The sequence below is a fragment of the Enoplosus armatus genome, chromosome 13 (genome assembly GCF_043641665.1).
Source record: "Enoplosus armatus isolate fEnoArm2 chromosome 13, fEnoArm2.hap1, whole genome shotgun sequence".
Taxonomy (NCBI): Eukaryota; Metazoa; Chordata; class Actinopteri; order Centrarchiformes; family Enoplosidae; genus Enoplosus; species Enoplosus armatus.
In genome coordinates this window covers 14,725,158-14,744,161 of record NC_092192.1, presented here as the reverse complement: position 1 = coordinate 14,744,161, position 19,004 = coordinate 14,725,158, and the positions used below count along the sequence as shown (strand labels likewise).

The 19,004-nt window shown below is 39.7% G+C and overlaps 1 protein-coding gene across 2 annotated transcripts in view; it reads right to left on the bottom strand.

The window, feature by feature from the left end:
- Window positions 1-3,257: 3,257 nt before the first annotated feature.
- Window positions 3,258-19,004, bottom strand: part of LOC139294904 (voltage-gated potassium channel subunit beta-3-like) — a 16,775-nt gene continuing 1,028 nt past the window's right edge. Inside the window, exons 1-14 of one of the 2 annotated variants that reach the window (XM_070916893.1) lie at window positions 13,237-13,259; window positions 8,758-8,801; window positions 8,634-8,671; window positions 8,266-8,345; window positions 7,980-8,024; window positions 7,409-7,453; window positions 7,269-7,312; window positions 5,087-5,173; window positions 4,847-4,932; window positions 4,608-4,728; window positions 4,414-4,508; window positions 4,150-4,270; window positions 3,493-3,581; window positions 3,258-3,347 (exon numbers count right to left, since the gene is read on the bottom strand). In XM_070916893.1, the coding sequence (XP_070772994.1) occupies window positions 3,258-3,347; window positions 3,493-3,581; window positions 4,150-4,270; window positions 4,414-4,508; window positions 4,608-4,728; window positions 4,847-4,932; window positions 5,087-5,173; window positions 7,269-7,312; window positions 7,409-7,453; window positions 7,980-8,024; window positions 8,266-8,345 (903 nt within the window). In that variant the 5' untranslated portion in view covers window positions 8,634-8,671; window positions 8,758-8,801; window positions 13,237-13,259. Of the gene's footprint in view, window positions 3,348-3,492; window positions 3,582-4,149; window positions 4,271-4,413; window positions 4,509-4,607; window positions 4,729-4,846; window positions 4,933-5,086; window positions 5,174-7,268; window positions 7,313-7,408; window positions 7,454-7,979; window positions 8,025-8,265; window positions 8,346-8,633; window positions 8,672-8,757; window positions 8,802-13,236; window positions 13,260-19,004 lie in introns of those variants that run through there. The other variant, XM_070916892.1, reaches the window with a different exon arrangement.

The following is a 19,004-nucleotide window of genomic DNA, read 5'->3' as shown; positions in this document are numbered from 1 at the left end:
ACCATCCATTTGAATGACTCTGGGGCCTATAGGTGAAGAGCTGCCGGGCATTTGGGAGGATGACGGGAGTCCACTTAGTTTGTAGTCTGAGTTCTTTCCTTTTTAAGCAGTGAAAATATTGCCTGGCTTGGTACCTTTTTTATTTGTATGCTAAAGTTGTCTTTTTCAGCTGCCTTGATTATCTCATTATAAAGCAGCCATTTTTTCCATTACATATACATTATCTTCCGATTTAGTAAATGAAGGACAAGAGTCATTACTCACCAAAGCTCAAACTACATCTATAACATGCTAGTGTGCAGATTTGGCACCTTGACATGGTCTGTATTTTAACATGCAATTGTATATCTGATGATTAATTAATTTGATGATTCATGTTCAAACCTTAATTGCCTAATGCCTCCACAAATACAGTATGTAGTAGGTCTGGGCCTTTGTTACACATATAATGAGTACACCTGCAAAACAAAGCTGTATGTCACAAATGTCAGCATTAACAATACATAAGAAAGCTAAAAGTTTGGTCAAGTCAACTAATAAAATGTCTTTTAGTGCAACACACCAACAGCAGGTCTGTTACTGCAGCAGACACAAAGGCACATTTAGAGCCTCATTGGGTGCAGATATGGAGCAACCAAACACGTTCAGAGTTCAAGGTAGATTCAGTGTTGGATAAGCTTTGGAGGTATGCTTTATGGTGCGGGTGTTATCTGCTGGTCTGTGTATGTTGGCCGGTTTTTCAAGGACTGTTTAACCACAATGAGCCAAAGCTGTAGTTAAAGGAGCTGCTGCTGCAGATTGTTTTACTTTCTATCTGAATAAAAATGTTGAAGGAAACATCTTAGTTGTGTCATTACATTTTTGTGCACATAGAGTGTGTTAGTTAATAAGTAGTGATAAGTGAGTATGTCCACCAACAGTATGTTGTTCAGTGAAGTGTACATTAATGGAAACCATCTTGGGAGGGCATGTTAGAATGGAGGTTGAGGTTATAATCCTAGAACTCACAGCATTGTGGGTAATAGTAGGTTGTTTATATGCATCTCATAAATTAATATCCCTGAACATAATACACAAATAAACAGTTTATTCCAAATATTAACATGGACGGTTAGCTAACGTGGAAGGTTAGCTAACTTTAACGTTCGAAGCTCCTGTGGGCAACCTTTGAATGTAAATGTTTGCACGACAGCTCTGCAGGTTTTTATGTGACAGATTCAAACACAAAAAGAAAGTACCTTTAAAACACGTTATGTGCTTGGTCCCTTTAGGTTAGATAGGTTTGAGCAACAGACATGATACATTCAGTGTGAGTTGTCTCTTCTCTCTTTTGGTTTCTCTTTGTTGCAAGACAGTAAAATATAAGTTATGCAGGCAAAAGTTACATTTTCAAGGTTTGATTGAAGAATCTATGTACACTAGAAGCTACACTCAGTCGAACTGTACATCATCACAGAGTCACAACGTTTCAGCTGCTCCTTCAGGAATCCTTTCATGATTCACACATTTAACCTTTATCTCTTTAACTCGCTGACAAACAGATAAGCCTATTTACAGTACAATGTAACTTTGTACCAACTAAAACAACGTCATGTATCAAAACACGCTCTGGAGATTAGTGCTGTTTTCATGGGAAATCACAAAATGGAACAAACCCCCCCTCCTTCACATTACAAAGTATTGAAATCAATACAAAACTGAAGGGAAAAGGCTGGAAATGCACGGTATAAAATGAGTTGTGCACGTGTGCAAGAATTGATGGGACAAATGATACAGAGAGAGGGAATTCCCAGAGAAATGAGCAGAGAAGCTATATTTTTAGGCTTCCACAAAAAAGAAAGTTACATTTGCAAAATCTTACCCCAAGTGACCTGTGGCAAGAGTAACATCACATTTGATAAACTCACACTTGTCATCTATGTCCTATCATTTTGAAAACTACGAGTTCACCACAGTGTGTCCAAATCTTTGTGTCGGATGCTCAGTGACCTCTCCATGTAGTCCAGCTGTCTCAAACCTCTGATTTAGCAACAATGATGCTCTTCATGAGAATGGCATCGCTGAAAGTGTTGTCAACATCTTTTGGTACAGTTTAGGACAATACAAAGATTAATACGTCAGATGGACAGACAGCCGTGTCTGCAGACTGCAGAGAGTCTTTAAAGCAAGAGTGCCCACCAGCACGGATCCTGGATCAAACTGCCAGACCATTTAGAATAAAAAAATGGCTTACAAGGGCACTGCAAATCTACATAAGCCATAAAAGCCATGCCACATTTACACCCTGTTCGGGCTATTCTCTCTTAAAGGGACATGCGCACAGTTTACAAACAGAGGAGGCAAAAAGACTGCTGAGAAAGCAGCAGGGTTGGGAAAGTTACTTTGAAAATCCATTACTGATTCCTAATTGCCAATTTTACATTGTGATGACTAACATACTCTAATTTAATAGCCAATATATCAATCAGTTGTTGTTTCAATATGATCCATTCATTTGAATTTAGATCAGGTAATTTGTGCCAAAATCAATCATTATTTCAGTATGTGTGTACATGTGTTAGTGTCTGTAATTTTACTTTCAAAAGTAATGTATCAGTGTGCCTGTTTTTTTAAAAGCATGTGATCTCTTCTTTTTGTAAAGTGTTTTTTTTTTTTTTTTTAAGTCAGATCACTGTAACAACTCTACAAGTAAACCATTGTTCCCAACCCTGTGAAGCAGTGAACGTGGCAGACCAGTCACATGCACATTATGGGAAATGTTAGGCTAGACACACGAGTGCTAACCTTTGGCTCTCTGGCTGCTGGGTACTAAAGATCATACAGAATAACAGGCAGCTGCGAGGGGGGACTCAGATGTCCAATGAAAGCACCGTTCACGCAGTAAAGTTGCATTTTAGCACAGAGGTGTTTTTGATTTGATTAATAAGAGTCAAATCTGCTCTGACAACAGTGGAATATCTTTCAACCTCTCTGTCACTCCAGCCAGCTTCAGCCTCCCCCTCAGTAGAAATAATTGTCTGTGAACAATTGACAGTGAGCAATATATGATTTTTTTTTTCACAATTGAGAGATCTTCTTTTTTTCATACATGATACAATGTACTGCGCAAAATGGATATGCGCACATACTGGAAGCATAATGTTGCTGAGGACATGCAAGTTGTTGAGTATACAGCAGAGCAAAAAGCGATGTTTCCAAATGTCATTGTCTTCTTCTTCATCTTCTTGAAACATCATCTGTCACTCAGATTTGCATCTTCAAGCGCGCAACTCCTTCTTTGAGTGTGGCTTATTTCCCAGCAGGGCATCAATCTCAGTAATGGTTTGAGGGGTCATTTGGGATAAAATCTGCAAGGAATAAGGAAGGACGGTTTAAAACATGATCTGTTATTTGTTGTCACTTTTAGTAGTATATCTATTGGTTCAAACAACTGCAGCTCAGTCTGTCAGGCAAAAGTGTTGATGCGGGAGGAAAAAAGGAAAAGAAATCTACCCGGAGGGCTCCCAGATTCTCAAGTAGCTGGTCTGTATTAGAAACACCCAGAAGTACTGAGCTGACTCCTTCACTGCGAAGACACCAGGCTGTAAAAAAAGAGAGAAAACCAATAAATGCTCAGATAAAACTGAGTGATATCAGTGATAACCAAAGAAAAATGGACGAATTTTGTTTTTTGCAGGAATCAGATAACATGCCACTGTTTTAAATTTAAGTCCCAGTCAAACATGTATCTAACAAAAATGTTTTAGCAGGAAATTTGGGAAGGAAGTTTGAGCAAATTAGTACATTTTATAGTAAACAGGCAAGGATCCACGGTGGACAAACAATGCGTTCTAAGTAATATAAACACAAAGATTGAAAAAGTCATGCAATTGAATAATAAGGTCATTGATCAGGAGTAAAGAGGCAGACGGGCGCATAGGAAATGCTCAGATCTGTTGCCTAACTTTCTCTTTGCATAATCGATCAAAGCCCTTCGTTCTTGTGTGTGAAATAAGTGAACAAACATTTTGAATCAATAGTTTTGTGACTCTGGCAGTACCACAAAAACAGTTCAATCTTAACCTCCAGTCACACAACATAATAAAACAAACAAACAACACGTCTCTGTATGTCCACACTGCACAATCATGCTGTTTGTTTCTATCGTACCTATGGCTAACTGTGCAGCAGTGCAGCCCAGTCTGTCTGCCAGTAGATGGAGCTCCTTGATTTTAGCGAGCTGCCTGCGGCCCTCCTCGCTGTTTACTCGCTCCTTCAGCCACTGGTATCCCTTCACCAGGAGCAAAATGGAGAAAAGCATTGGTACAGTACTGATTTCACACTGCAATACCCCACAGATCGGAGAGAGAATAACACTGAGGCTGATTTTTAGTGAGAGAAATCCCAGAGGAGGGCTGGCCAAATAAAACTGACCTTCATTGATGCTCTGGAGCACTCTGGTACACCATCACTGTACTTCCCTGTGATTAATCCACAGGCAAGTGGAGACCAGGTCATTGCTCCAACACCTGAAAGAGTGGAATAAGGGTAGACATTCGAATGAACAAAATTAACCTTCAATTAAAAAAAAAGAGATAGATAGAGCTGTGAGACTGAGGATGTCTGACCGATCTTGTGGTAGAGCTCAGGAAGCTGCACCTCCACTTTATCCCTCTGGAAATAGTGATACTCTGCCTGCTCACACACTGGTGGTATCAGGTTAAACTGGCGTGCCACTGAGTACGCCTCCTGGTGCCAAACAGACAGAAACAAAATGCCATGGTTATCAAATCAGCATTTATATCATAAGCTGACAGCATTACATTCTTAAAGAGTGAGCCTCTGTGAATGGGAGATCAGCGTTCACCATGATTTCCATGGCACTCCAGCGAGAGGTTCCCCAGTACATGGCCATACCCTGGTTTATTACAAACGTCATGGCCCGTACAATCTCTGTAAATCACAGAACATTTAAATTATTTCATCACTCTAAAGCAAATGTTTGCAGCTTTTTTATGCAGACATAAAGCACATATCCACACCTGACTACTGCTATGACTACCACATGGTATCTGCATAAAGATATCAGCAAACAAGAACAACTGACCTTCCATCGGGCTGTTGACATCATTTCTGTTGGCAAAAACGATGTCCACATAATCTAGCTGCAGTCTTGATAAGGATCCTCTTAAACCTGTCATAAGCAACGGTCAATGATTATCATCATCATCATCATCATCATCATGATGTGTATTATTTGATACTAATCATAAAAGTAGTCTTTTCAGATAATGATATGCAGTACAAAGTTGCTACATATGCGACAATCATCATTATAATCATCATCTGTTTGTTCATTCTTGGTACCTTGTAACAAGACTAAGAGTCTAAAGCCATACAAGCAGCTCTGTATGAGGCTGTACTGTATTGTACAGCTGTGTTCTGAACTAAATGCTAACGTCAGCAAGCTAACATGCTCACAATGACAATGCTAAGCAGGTATAGTGTTTCCTATGTTCACCATATGGTTTAGCGCGTTAACATGCTAACATTTGCTTATTAGCACTAAACACAAAGAACAGTTGAAGCTGATGGGAATGTTGTTAGATTTTCAGATTTTTGGTCATAAACCAAAGTATTGGACCATTTAAATTTTGACCTGGTGATGGCGCTAGGTGAAAAGTTAAGCGATGTGTGAATAGAAATCACCCTGAGGGGGGTAGTTTTCAAAATATCATAAAATATAATAAATATAATAAAAGCCAGAAAATATAATAAAACCAGAAATGTGAGCCTCATGGTGGCGCTAGATGAAAAGTCAGGGGATCACCAAAGCCAGTAGGATACATCTTCTAGGAACCATGACTGTTTGTACAAAATTTCATAGTAATCCATCAAAGAGTTGCTGAGATATTTCAGTCTGAGCCAAAGTGGTGGACCAACCAACCAAGAGCCACAATAGGAATACATGGTGGTACGAGAGCATCTGCGCAACATTTTGACAAAACAGATTCCCAAGAAATAGTTGACTTTACTGTAAAAATCTATTTTTTTTTTACAGGAGAATACAGTTTTTGAAAATGTTGTGCTAGGTGTTCTATTCCTCAAACGTTTTTGGTCAATGTCTCCTGCGTGCCAACCTTGGGTATAAAGTCACAAATGAAGTGAAATATGAAGTCCTTGCACGTACTTCATTACGCAATGGCTTCAAATCAAAACCCTCATGACAATGACGGTCAAACAAGACGAGCAGAAGGCAACACACACACCTCTTGCTTTGTCTCCTTTGTGGTGCAGGAAATCAAATCCCCCAAAGATCCAATCCCATAGAAAACCAAAAGTCAATTCCCGCACACGCTTATCACCTCCACATTGATTTATTAAAAAAGGTTGACGTTTAGGTCACAAGGACCTTTCTCAAGACATATCAATCATAAAGTGACACAGTGCTTAAATACAGCCCATAACTGCATCATAGTCCACAGCTGTGTTGTAGGTGTGTCCATTATTACATACAGCAGCTTATTCATTCAATGATGGTAAAACATAACATTCAACTCCTTAGTAAATGGTCACCCCAAGGTCATGCTACTTACAAAACAAACAAAACAGATGACCAACAGCCTCTTGGCTTTCTTTAGGATTATTTGTGGGAGGGGGAATCCATTAAGTGGTTCGAAAAACAACGATACCGAGAATAAAGCTTCATCTTTACGTTCCCTCATCTGACCCGCTGTACTTTTCCCTCCTTTGTCCCAGACACAAGACAGACTTCCGTTAGCTCCATCTGCTGACAATCCACCGAAACATTCGACTTCATCTGATTTCACTCTGCATTCTCCATTCTCATATACTTGTTTTTTCTTTAGCTGTTTTGAAACAGTCATTTATTTGATTTTAAGGCATTTTGATGTATTTATTGTGACACGAGACGTGGAGTGGCTTTAACTGAGCGAGCGCTCACACTCAAAGATTAAAGGGTCGTCAAATGATTCATCACAACTCAGCGTCTGTTTAGGAAGTGAACTATTGCACTCTGGGAAACTTTTTATGTACAATGAAACTACAATACACTCCAATAAAACAGGCTTTTGAACTAATCTCTAAACGTATGTAAATAAATTGAAATTTAGTAATAATACACAATTCTGAATTGAACCCTTTCCTGATCTTTCAATTTCTAATTATATTTGAGCTGCAGATGTACTGAACCTTCTTGTATTTGGTTATGATTCTTTATAAATGAATTCCAAGTACTTTACTGTAAAAACAAAAATATTATACTCTACCTTCAATAATGTGCTTTCTGGAGAGTCCTCTCTCTGTTTCTGCTCTGTGGAGTGATAAATAAATATTGAAGGGATAAATGAAAACAAAGATTTTTATTTTTTTTAAAAAAAAGGATTCAGCCTATTAGCATTATACTTACTGGCCTCCCCAATAAATCTTTGTTGTGATGACAAAACTTGAACGCCTGACAAGGACACAAGACACAAGCACAGTTAACTCATTCTTCTGACTTCTCATTTCTACTTCTAATACTATGTTCACTATGTAATTATAACAATTATAATAGTTTTCTTTCTCTGTGCCTGCAATCTTTGGTAAATTAAAACAATATATTTGGACCAGTATTGTATTTCCTTCTTTTGGCTTTTATTTATCCATATATTTTTCTCCAGATTAAAAATATCTCAAGGATTTCCCACATGTTTTGCTATCGGGGAGTTTATTTTCACATGGTAACATTTTTATCCTTTTATAGTCTTTCTGAGGCTAAAGCTCCTCATTTATCTAAAAAGTATGAACTTCCCTTGAGATAATTTAATGGCGCATCTGTGCCAACAGTAATAAAAACATGTGGAAATGCAGTGCATTTCAGGAAAGCCAGGATTATTAGGGATTATTAATTAATTTAAAAAAAATGTATTAATGATCTAATATAGTTAGAAAGCTTTTCACATGCATGTGAGTCAGTTTGGAAAAATGAGTAATATCACCTCCATCCTTTCTTCTTGATAATGTTCCCTAGAGTGACTTCCGCTCTGTGGACAAACACATCATTTATTGTGATTTATTGTTGATGCTAACTTCAGATCACTGCACAACAATATCAAATCATACAGGACATCTGCAGACATGTCAATCAGTATGTTAAAGAAACCTGAACACACTCTTTTTAGTTGCAGAGAAACTGCCTCAGAGGATATGAAGAAGCATTCTACAAGAAGGAAAAACAGAAGCAAAAGTTTAAATCTATGCTTGGAGGAAAAAGTGATGTCCGACCTTCCAGAGGCGTACACCTCTGCTGTGTCAAAGAGGTTCACTCCGTTCTCATAAGCTATGGCCATCAGGTTTTCAGCCATCTGGGGGAACACAAAAATTGAGAATGAGAAAGGGAGATGATGGATAAATTCCAATTACCCAGCAGTCGTACGTGAAGGGCACTATGCAGGGAGGATAATACAGTAGAGATCATGTCTAACATCTCACCAAGCTACTATAGTTTCCAGGTATCAGCTCTGTGGGATTTTGAAACATTTCTATAATTGAAAACACTGAGATTTGCACTCACATCGCAGAGTGTTTTCCACAAAAGCAACACGAGTGAACGTGCTTGTTTTATACAAACAGGAAGACAACAGAGTTCTCACCTCATCAGAGATCTGTGATCCAAACGTCACCCAGGTGCCTGAACGAGAGGAGACACAGAGACGTTTGTTTTGTTTGAGGGGTTGAAACAGATATGAATATGTTCTTGCCTTCAAACCAACTCACCTAACCCGAGGCAGGAAACACGTAGGCCTGACTTCCCCAGGTTTCTGTGAAAAAAGGAAAGAAAAAAACAGTCTGTGAAGCTCAGAAATAAACAATGGGAAAAGACGGTATGGTGTGTGGGTATTTAGGATACATTCGCTCACACAATCGCAGGTGAGATCCCATCTTACAGTACATTGATGTGTGAGTGACAAGAACAGATGAATCCTGAATGATGAGAGGACTTGGTTACCTGTTCTCCTATCCTACTAAGCCATTAGTACTTTTATTGAAGTGCTGCATCCAAATACTGTTCTGAGGTACTTGTACTTTACTTTCCCCTTTTATGCTTTTTCATACTTTTAAGATTATTGTTAAAATTGTTTCCACGTTTACCGGCTACATACATGTTAATGCAAAAGCGCCAATAATCTAATAATACAATACTACGCTGTAGATTTGCATAGTACTTTTATTTTTGATACTTGAGTACATTTTGCTGATAATTCTTTGCTACAGCAGTATTAAAGTATTTTAACATTGTGATAGTGCTACTTTGACTCACATAAAGCATTACTTTGATTTGGTTTTGTTCTGCACTGTGTATTCATCCATTGCTATAACAATAATAAATGATAAATGTAATTTTACATTGACCATGAACAAACAAAGACAAAAGATACAAATAAAATCATATAAAGTCATCATAATAAAGTAAATAAAAAAATATAATCACCATATTGATGATACATCTGTTTGATTCCAGTGAATATACTTTTTTAGTCTGATTCATGAAGGATTATCATAGATGTATTGGCTAAACAGCTACACATGTACCTGATTACTATATAAAGATGGATTCCTATAGAGTATAGCTACACAAAATATGGTACTTGTGATGGATGAAAGCCCGTACTGTGCTAGTTATTGTTTACTCATTGTGTCGTCCCAGTCAACATGAGTGTGAAATCTGGAAAAAATTATCATTCTTAAATTACTGCTAAAAATCTATTTTGAGGTCACAAAGACCTTTGACCTTTGAGTCAAACGTGTCACCTATTCAGTGTCCGACCAACTGTGAAATATGGTCATCAGTTTTTGAGTTATGGCCAAAAATGTGTTTATAGGGTCATAGTGACATTGACCTTTGACCTTTGACAACTGTCCAAGTGGATGTTTGTGCCAAATGTGAAGAAATTCCTTCAAGGCATTCCTGAGATATCACGTTCACGAGAATGGGACGGACGGACAACCCGAAAACGTAATGCATAATAAAGTAAATAGGAAGTAACACAAACAGACAGAAGATAAAAACAACTTTAAACATAACACTAGCGTTCCTGGATGCGAATACTTCCTCCTCTGCTGCTGCTGAGTGAAAGTCTTTCTCGCCTGTGGTTAAATTACTGCCTCTGTCTAATTATTTCTGAACAATTGACCTTTTATCCTTCATATGTTAACAGTTGAGTGTATTACACTGGGTCAGTGAAACAGCTGGAGGGAACAGAGCTCAGCTCAGCTCAGATACAGTCCATGCAAAAGCGTCACTGGTCTGTGCTGTAAATGGCCCAAAATGTTCCATAAGCTAAAGAGGAATCCATTACCCAACACGCCACATCTGATTATCCAGACAGCTGAATTTTGAAGGGTGAGCAGGGAGAAACAGAGAGCTGCATTTCTGACCACGGGAGCATGTACAGCTGAAAATGATGTGGGCTTCATGCTTGCTCTCCTCCTCCAAGCGTGCTCTCCCCCATTCTAATTAGCCGGGGAGCCAGCTGGAGAGGCAGCAGAACTGCAGTGCAACGCGCTGCTCGCCGCCTTTTCATCTCCGGCGCCTCTCCCCTCCCTGCCTGTCTGCCTGCCCGCCTCCCTGCGTCCGCCACAAATAGCCAAATTCAGAAAGACAGACTGTCAGAGCATTTAGACTCAGTCGAACGAGTCCTGCTTTTATTTTCTCTGGTCTATTTTTAATGCCTGACCTTAAGCTATTTTTAGAGTCCTGCATATGTAAGCGTTTGTGTCCCACTGTGTGAGCGTTGGCTGTGTGGAGGCGTCAGTGTTCATGTGTGCGCTGCGTGTGGTAGTGAAACGCACATTGTTTGTGTCATTTCTTTAAACTCTGTCAAAATAGCACACAGGTGGAAGGTCAGGAATGCTATACAGAGGGAAAAAAGTGAGAGTGGGGTTTGATGTTGATGATTCCTTGTATGGTAATCTGGCTCTGGTTCACCGTTTGTCAACCAATGACAGCTCTGCCTGTTGTCACACACTGACAGTCACTTTGAACACTGGGAGTAAATATAAATGAGGCACATGGGAGAAAACACACTTCAGAGACTTTTTCTAAAGCTTTTTCTTTCAAATATTTTTTCCCCATTTGTTTTGTTCTCCTTTACTGGCATTTTTTGTGACACCCATCAAATTATACCTTTTTTGCCTCCACTTCAGTCAGATGAAGTTAAAGGAAAATTTTTGTCTAACAACATTTGACAAGGTTGGACCAGTAACAGCATCCCAGAAATATTCCTTGCTAGTTAAAACAGCATAACTCAGTTTCACAGCAAAAAGAAAAGAAATTCATCAAAAAACAGCAGCATTTAGTTTTCAACATCACCTGCAAGATAACTACTGTATCTGCACACTGAGCGCAGGCACGCAGTCCCAAACTGGACCCTTATTTCAAAAGAGAAAATACTATATTAGCTGTTTTTTTAAACATATGTTCAGCAGACAGGATGCTTTTGTAGGGCTATTTTCATTATATAACCTACATTTACATTTCAGTTTTGTCTTTAGCATAATGTATGAAAAGCCTGTTATTTAGCCTTAGGCTATCTAGTGCTGGTAATAAATGTGAATTAATGACATTAATAAAGCCTGCATCCAACTGTGTTCACCACCTTAGTCACACAAGAGTACACCTTCCTCCCGTACTTTCCTTTTTAAATTGTACCATGATGAAAAGCAGAAAGGTTATGCATGACGAATAAAAAGAAAATGCAACAACTAAACATGAGTCAGCATTAAGAGAATGTCAAGCCTCCAGTAGTTTCCACAACTGTTACACAAATGCACGCTTCTTTCTGTTTCAGAGTGCTGATTGTCAATATGCTTTTTAAAGATGGATGGTGCATGAAGCTGACAGATAAACATGTTTGGTTAACACTGTGTGTGAGCGCGTCATCACAGGAGCAAATGAGGAACCAGCATGCATTAGAGGGTGAATTTCATGATTGCTGTGCCACATAAAATAACATTTTTTATTTTGTTTCTGGGCAATGGAGGATGTCATTGTTTCTCTTGTGTGACAACTGGCCGCCCCCTCCCTGCTCTCAACTCCACCGCTCTCTGCAGTGCTGCAGTCTGCTAAATTACTATCAGTGAGTCTGGAGAGACACATGCTCTCTCTTTCCTCTCACTATCTCCTTCGTGACAGTCTCTCCCACTCGCTCTCTCTCTCTCTTACACTCACACACACGTTCACGTACGCAGACACTCGGCCTATATTTCATTTGACATGGATTTGGCTGACGTTAATGCGAAAACTGACGATCCATCTATACTGTGCGAGCGTCAGTGGGGCCGGTCGATGCTTTCACGTGAATATTCACGCTTGATGGGAATTACACCCTAACACAGGCACAGATCTACATACGGTCACGCATGAATGCACTCATGAGCGGGGCACACAGAAACACAGATGCTTCTCTGCAGCCTTTATAAGTAGGGCTTCCTGTGTTTTCTTGTCTACGTTTCCTCCCGCCATAAATCATGAACTCTAAACAAGATGATTATAGGGACTTGGCTGTTCCACACGTTATTAATGGAGGCGAGAAAGGAGACACACAGGTGCTCTGTCATGGTTGTAGTCAGCATTTTAACCTGTGCTGACATTTACAGTTAGTTTTCACCTGAGACAGGAGGAAGACACTGTATACAGATGGTTAGGTGCAAATGATGGAGGTTTTTTCCCTTGCAGTTGTCATAAAATGCCACACACATGCTGAGCAGGCTCATCTCCAGAGGGAAGCACACCTAGATATTAATAACACTCACGTCAGTGCATGTGTATGTGTGTGTGCTTATACACGCATTTTCTGAGCACCAACTGTGGGAAGATGGTGGACTGTCTGTTCTCTGTTAATAATGCTGTATACACACATTTCAGGGTTTTAAAGGGTCAGTTCACCCAAATTACAAAGAACATATTTTCTCACCCATGCAGAGATTTTTGCCTCAATACAATGGGGGCAAATGTATTTTCATTCACACAGCACTGATTAAATATTTAAAAAATCACCACCAGCATCTCTTTTCTATGATCTTTGTTACTCTAGATGATCCACAGACCTGTTAACAGTGTTCTTTGGTAGAAAGTATTTTCACTCAAAGGATTGTCTAGAGCACCAGGGACATTGTTTCTGCTGCTGCTGGGTTAGCAATTTTAAAATATATATTTTTCAATGCTGTGAGCAACACCAGTAGAATGCCCTTCACTTCCATTGTATTGAGGTAGATTTCAGAGACAGATATCTCCCAACCAGGACTAATAAAAGAAAAACTATCTGCATTGCTCGACGCCACCATAAGCGAGAACATGTATCTTGTGTGAACTGACTCTTTAAATCTGAGGGACAAGAAGCCAGTTTAATTCTGACAGCGCTCTAATTCCTCCTTCAGCTATTATTAATGAATTAGGCTAAACAACAGACTTTTGCTGTAATGTGATGTTTTTAATTCAGTTATATTAAAACAGTTAGGAAAGTAGGTCTGTCCCAATTAAAAAATACACATGCTGTGAGTGGAGCAAAGACACACACACACACACACACACACACACGCAGCTGCTCTCCTCCTATGTTCCACATCAACTGCTAACACTTTATTATTGGTCCCCCATTAACTGAAATGTGGTGGCACAGCTGGGAGATTACAATTGTGAACCTTTTTATAATGGTGTGAACTGTCTGTTTGGAGCTGGACATAAGGACATACGCAGCAAGGATTATGATTTGAAGAGGTGTCAGGTGTGACTTGAAGGTGAAACAATATAACAATGTCTATAGAGTTTGAACTTTGAGACGTCACAATGTGTTCAAAAGCAGTTTATTAATGAAATTCAGTGTTTGAAAAGGTCACTGCACGGTGCTGCTACCTGCCGACCTGGTTTATGTCTGTTGAGAGATGGATGAAGGAGAATGTTGAAATGATGTGTCAGTTTCCTGGTCTGCTGCCTCATAAATATAGATTTTGACAGCTCAACGAATTTGCAGTCGCTAAGATGTTTTTGAGTGTCACACTGTCGTTCAGTTTGCCTGGTTTCTCTTGTTTCTCTGTGATGTGTTTAAAACATCTCAGCTATTTTGCTACAATGAATTAAGTAGTTAAGTTTGTGGAAATACTGAAACTACCTTTAAAGTGTATGTCCATGTTCCAGACAGCTGGAACATTGGTTAAAATTTGAGTTGGCTAAAATATTAAATAATTCAATAACCAAAATTAACAAAAGCACTTTTATTTTCCAAAACATTATTTGTCAGAGCAATTAAGAGTCTAAAGAGCTTTTATGACTTTAAGATATCTAAAAACTGTAAAGATCTTAAATTTAGATCAGACTTTTCCTGGACGTGTGGAGGTTAAGCTGTGTTCCTGCTCTTACATAATGACATGCAACGATGACTCTGTCTCTGCCGGAAGACAACATCAGACTTTGACTTTGACTAGACGGCCTGATCGGAGGACGTGACGTGGATTTTCTGGCCCTGATTATGATGCTCGCAGTTCAGAACAAGCCTGATGATTGCTGCTGCCGTCGCTTCCATCCACAGACAAATATTGACAAATGTAAGCCTCATTAAACAACACTGACCCAGCAGTCACTTCACATTCAGAAAAGATTAAGTTGCCTGATTTATGCACTTTTCTATGTACAGGTTTGATCTCTTAAAGGTCTAAAACGTGCAGCGGCACAAATAATGGCCTTAAGTATTACTATTACATGATTTCTAACTATATCATTCAGCCAACCTCTTAATATCTATTAGCAGGTGGCAGTTCAAATTACCAGCCGGATTTTTGCAGTTCAGCAGCCAAAAAAAGATCATAGTTTGGATATATTTTGGGTACGAGCCAGATTGAAATCAAGCAAGTGACGCTACAGTGTGACTTGTTGCAAGACCTCAAAGTGACGTCACTAATCTGTTCAGTCAACCGGGAACTCAAAAATCCAGTGAGAGGAGAGTTGAAGGTCAAGGCTGTTGCAGCGTGTGGCCCTGGCTGCTACACCAAGTGTTTGTTTCCAGTGAGTATTAATCATGATAACAATATGAGGGCAAATTACTTCATTATCACTTAATTATTATTCATGATGACTCCACTCTGTGAAGTCCATATTTTATCACCGTTTGGGATTCAGTTAAATACATGTGGTGTCCATCGGGTTTTATAAAAGTGGCAATAGTCTGCTTGCTCACTTTTCCACAGCAGAGTTTTATATATGAGGCGACTCTAAAACCACATTACTTTAAGTAAATAGTCGGGGATCAAATGAACAAACTGAAGCTGTGAAGTCATTGTGCCCTCAGCTTGTTTAAAAAGGGTACAACGGGGCTTACTGTGAGAGTAATGAGACTGGGGCTGGATCACTGTCTCATAGCAATAAATGACCACAGTGTATCTGTAACTCTTGACAGGGTGGTTCATCGGTACCAACGACTCCATCATTACTTCATCAGCTGCTGAGAGTTCAGGCTTTCAAAATTCACTGTTCAAGTGTACTCTGTTAGAGAATGGCACCTCTCTGCACAGCTGAATGTCAAATCAGTCACTTCAAACCCTGATACCAATGCAAACACATGTAAGCCTTGTTCTCCAGTTAAACATGCAACTGAATATTAGGTGTAATTATTATTACAGTGTTTTGCTTTGTGGTAGATCACCTTTCACTGGACATTTCTATTTTATTCTATTCTCTAAAGGGACTTTAGAGAGACCTGGTCTACCCAAGGCCATTAAACTTTTAAAGGAATAGGTCGACATTAGCGTTAGATGAAAAGATTGATACCACTCTCATGTATGTCCATTAAATATGAATCTACATCCAGCAGCCGGTTAGTTTAGCTAAGCACAAAGACTGGAAACAGCTAGCCTGGTTCTGTCCAAAGGTAACAAAATCTGTCTACCAGCGCCTCTAAAGCACATTGTGGTTTAACCAGGTTATGTGCTGAACTATATCTTGGCCGGGCGCAGTCACTTCTTGAAGTCTTCTTGTCACCACGAGGTTGCCCGGCAACTATGAAGTTACTTTTGGTGTCTTTATTATGCAATTGAAAAATACATTTGAGAGCAAAACTATCCACACTCACAAATTTGTGATTAGAAATGTTTTGCAAATCCAAAATGTTGAGCTGAAATCTTGTGGGTGGGACATACAAAAGACGCATCTCTATTGGCCCGTCTCGATCAGAGTGACAGCAGTTTTGAAAAGAAAATCAATGCTGTCTAAGTAATAGCAAGAATGCTGTGATTGAACTGGTGCATACAGATTGCTTTTTGACTGTGTTCAAGCCCACCTCTGTTGGGATTTTGATGCGCGTCTCTGCGGTATCGGTGCTTGGAGCGGCCAAAAAAGACAAAGAAAGACTCCGTAGTTCACCAATCATTATTCACATTTGATATACCAATTAAAAACAACAATATATTACACATCATATTATAAAATAAGAGTTGTTGAATATGTGACGTCACCAAAGTGCTGATATGACAACAGGTTTGCTGAGAGGCGCAATGGATTTCTGCTCACAATGTTCCTCACTATGACCATATTAAATCCATGAGGTGATTACTGGTACTGGTACCAAAACTGCATGAATAGACTCGCATTAAAATCCAAACAGCGGCTGCCTTGACCGCAGTCAAAAAGCAATCTACATGCACAGGTTCAAACGGTTTTCCCGCTCTGTCTTCTCCACGGACATCAAAACTCCCTCTCTCGTTAACTAACAGCGGATGTTGCCGAGCTGTCACTCCAATCGCGACTGGCCTATAGAGACGTGCATTTCGTAGGGTCGACCCATGAGATTTCAGCTCAACATTTTGGATTCGCAAAACTTTTGGATGACATTGCTAATAACACATTTGTGAGTGTGGATAGTTTTGCTGTGAAACCTACTTTTTGATTGCATAATAAAGACACAAAAGTAAGTCCATAGGCAACCAGCCAAGAATCACAGTTTGCGGTCTTTGTGCTAAGCTAAGCTACCCAGCAGCGGGCTATAGCTTCATATTTAGCGTACAGACATGAGACAAAGTCAATAAGCTAAATTCACTGCACAGGAACAAAATGTTGGATTTAGAAAAAGCAGAGTGGCATTCATGTGTCGTCATCCCTGAACTCCTTCCTGTCTCTCCTGCTGTCATTGAAGATATTTTAGAAGCTACAACCAAACTTTAACAATGTTTGACTCTCTTTCCTGTGTGTCACAGTGCCGAATGTTTTATGTAAGAGCGGCTTCCCCACTCACACGCTCCTCCTCTCACTCGTGCATTAAGGTAGTTGCACCCAGCTGCCTGCAACTGACACAGAATGTGTCCAGCGGCCATTTGATTACAAAAATCCATGAGAAATGTCCAACAGTGGCAGATAAATCTATGCTGGAAATGCACCTGACCTGCTTACCAGGTCGCTGTTGGTGAAAAGAGAGAGCCTGGTTACCATAGAAACGGCCAATTTGCTGACTGACAGAACTGACTTCTCACCCTCCACAGGTCCCAAAAAGACTCTATTATTGGTGTTTTCAAAAGATTTTAAATATCCAATATAGTTGCCCTCATGATACTTGATGATCCACTTCTTAAGATATTACTGTATATGTTAAAGATAATGAAAAATCATCTTTATGGATAGATGAATTAACCAGGTTTTCTCTAGAGACATAAATAGCAGTAATCATATTCACAAAATATCTATTATTCTATTGTTTATAGATTTCACATTGGTCAACCTTCATCACCTTTTTCCTTATCTCACAAACTACACACACGTGCACATTTCCAACTTAACAAACCTAAAATGCTACAGTGCACTGCAACAGTGTTCACTGGAGTATTTTAAAGGAAATTAGTCGGAAATTGAGAAACTTAGATCAAAGTAAGGAGATGAAGGGAGGGAGTCAAACAGAGACAGTTGGGGCAGGGGGTGACAGCAGGGGCTCATGGGAGCGATAACTGCAGCAGGTGCCATCGTCTGTGACCTGCCGGTGAGTAATGAATACTCAGGTTAATGAGATAGCAGGAGGGATCAGAAAACACGCAGTCAAACAGGGCAAATAGTGGGAACGATAGTTGCCGTCTGGAAAATGGAATTCAGATGAGATCAAATTCACTCACAACTGTTCACTTCTGCTCTGTTGTGCTACTCGTTTGGCCTCAGCCAATGTCATGTCAGGAAATCTGTAACATGTACTCTCTGCACGGATACACAGACTCATACAGCATGCAGACATGTTTTATGTACGTTCCTGTTTCCTCCTGACGGTCTGATTGTGACGAGAGTGTAAAATGGAGAATGTGCGACCACTGTGCTGCCACAAACACACTCTGTGGCCGGGTGCTGGTGCTTTGAGTGGACTCCGTAGCAGAAAGGACTGATAAGCGACAGCAGTGCAGGCTGATTAGGAAATAAGACAGACAAAAACTAAAGGCAATGCCTGGGGTGTTGCCCCTGGCAACTGGAGCTGGCCATATGCTGTATAGACTTATTGTGCTGCTGCACTCCCTATTAGTGACACTTTTTCAGAGACAGCAGAACAACCAGAATAATCCAACCCAATCAGAAGTATGTATGCAATTCTCAAGGAAGAAAAAAACTGTAGTGCCTGGTTCCCTTTTTAAACATCCTATTAAATGAAAACTAAATTGACTGAGGAGAATGGCAGCCATTCAATCAACCTGATTACCAGGAAAACAGGTCATTAAAACTCTCCTAGTTATTTAATTGTACAGTCTAAATGAAGGAAACAGGCGGTGTGAGGCTATAGTGCTATAGTATGTGTGTTCTTATATGTGCTGTGGATTAGTGTGTACTACATGAACATCTGTCCTTGTCAAGCTGAAGCTTATATCCATCAAGGTGAACTGAATCTGATTCTTTGCCAAAAACTAAAGGAGAAAGAAAAACTGACATTCTTCTCTTGCTGTTTATCTGGTCTGTTTTTTTAGCCCAGCTACATTATCAGTCCTGGTGTGTGCAACAATGGTTTCCTGTG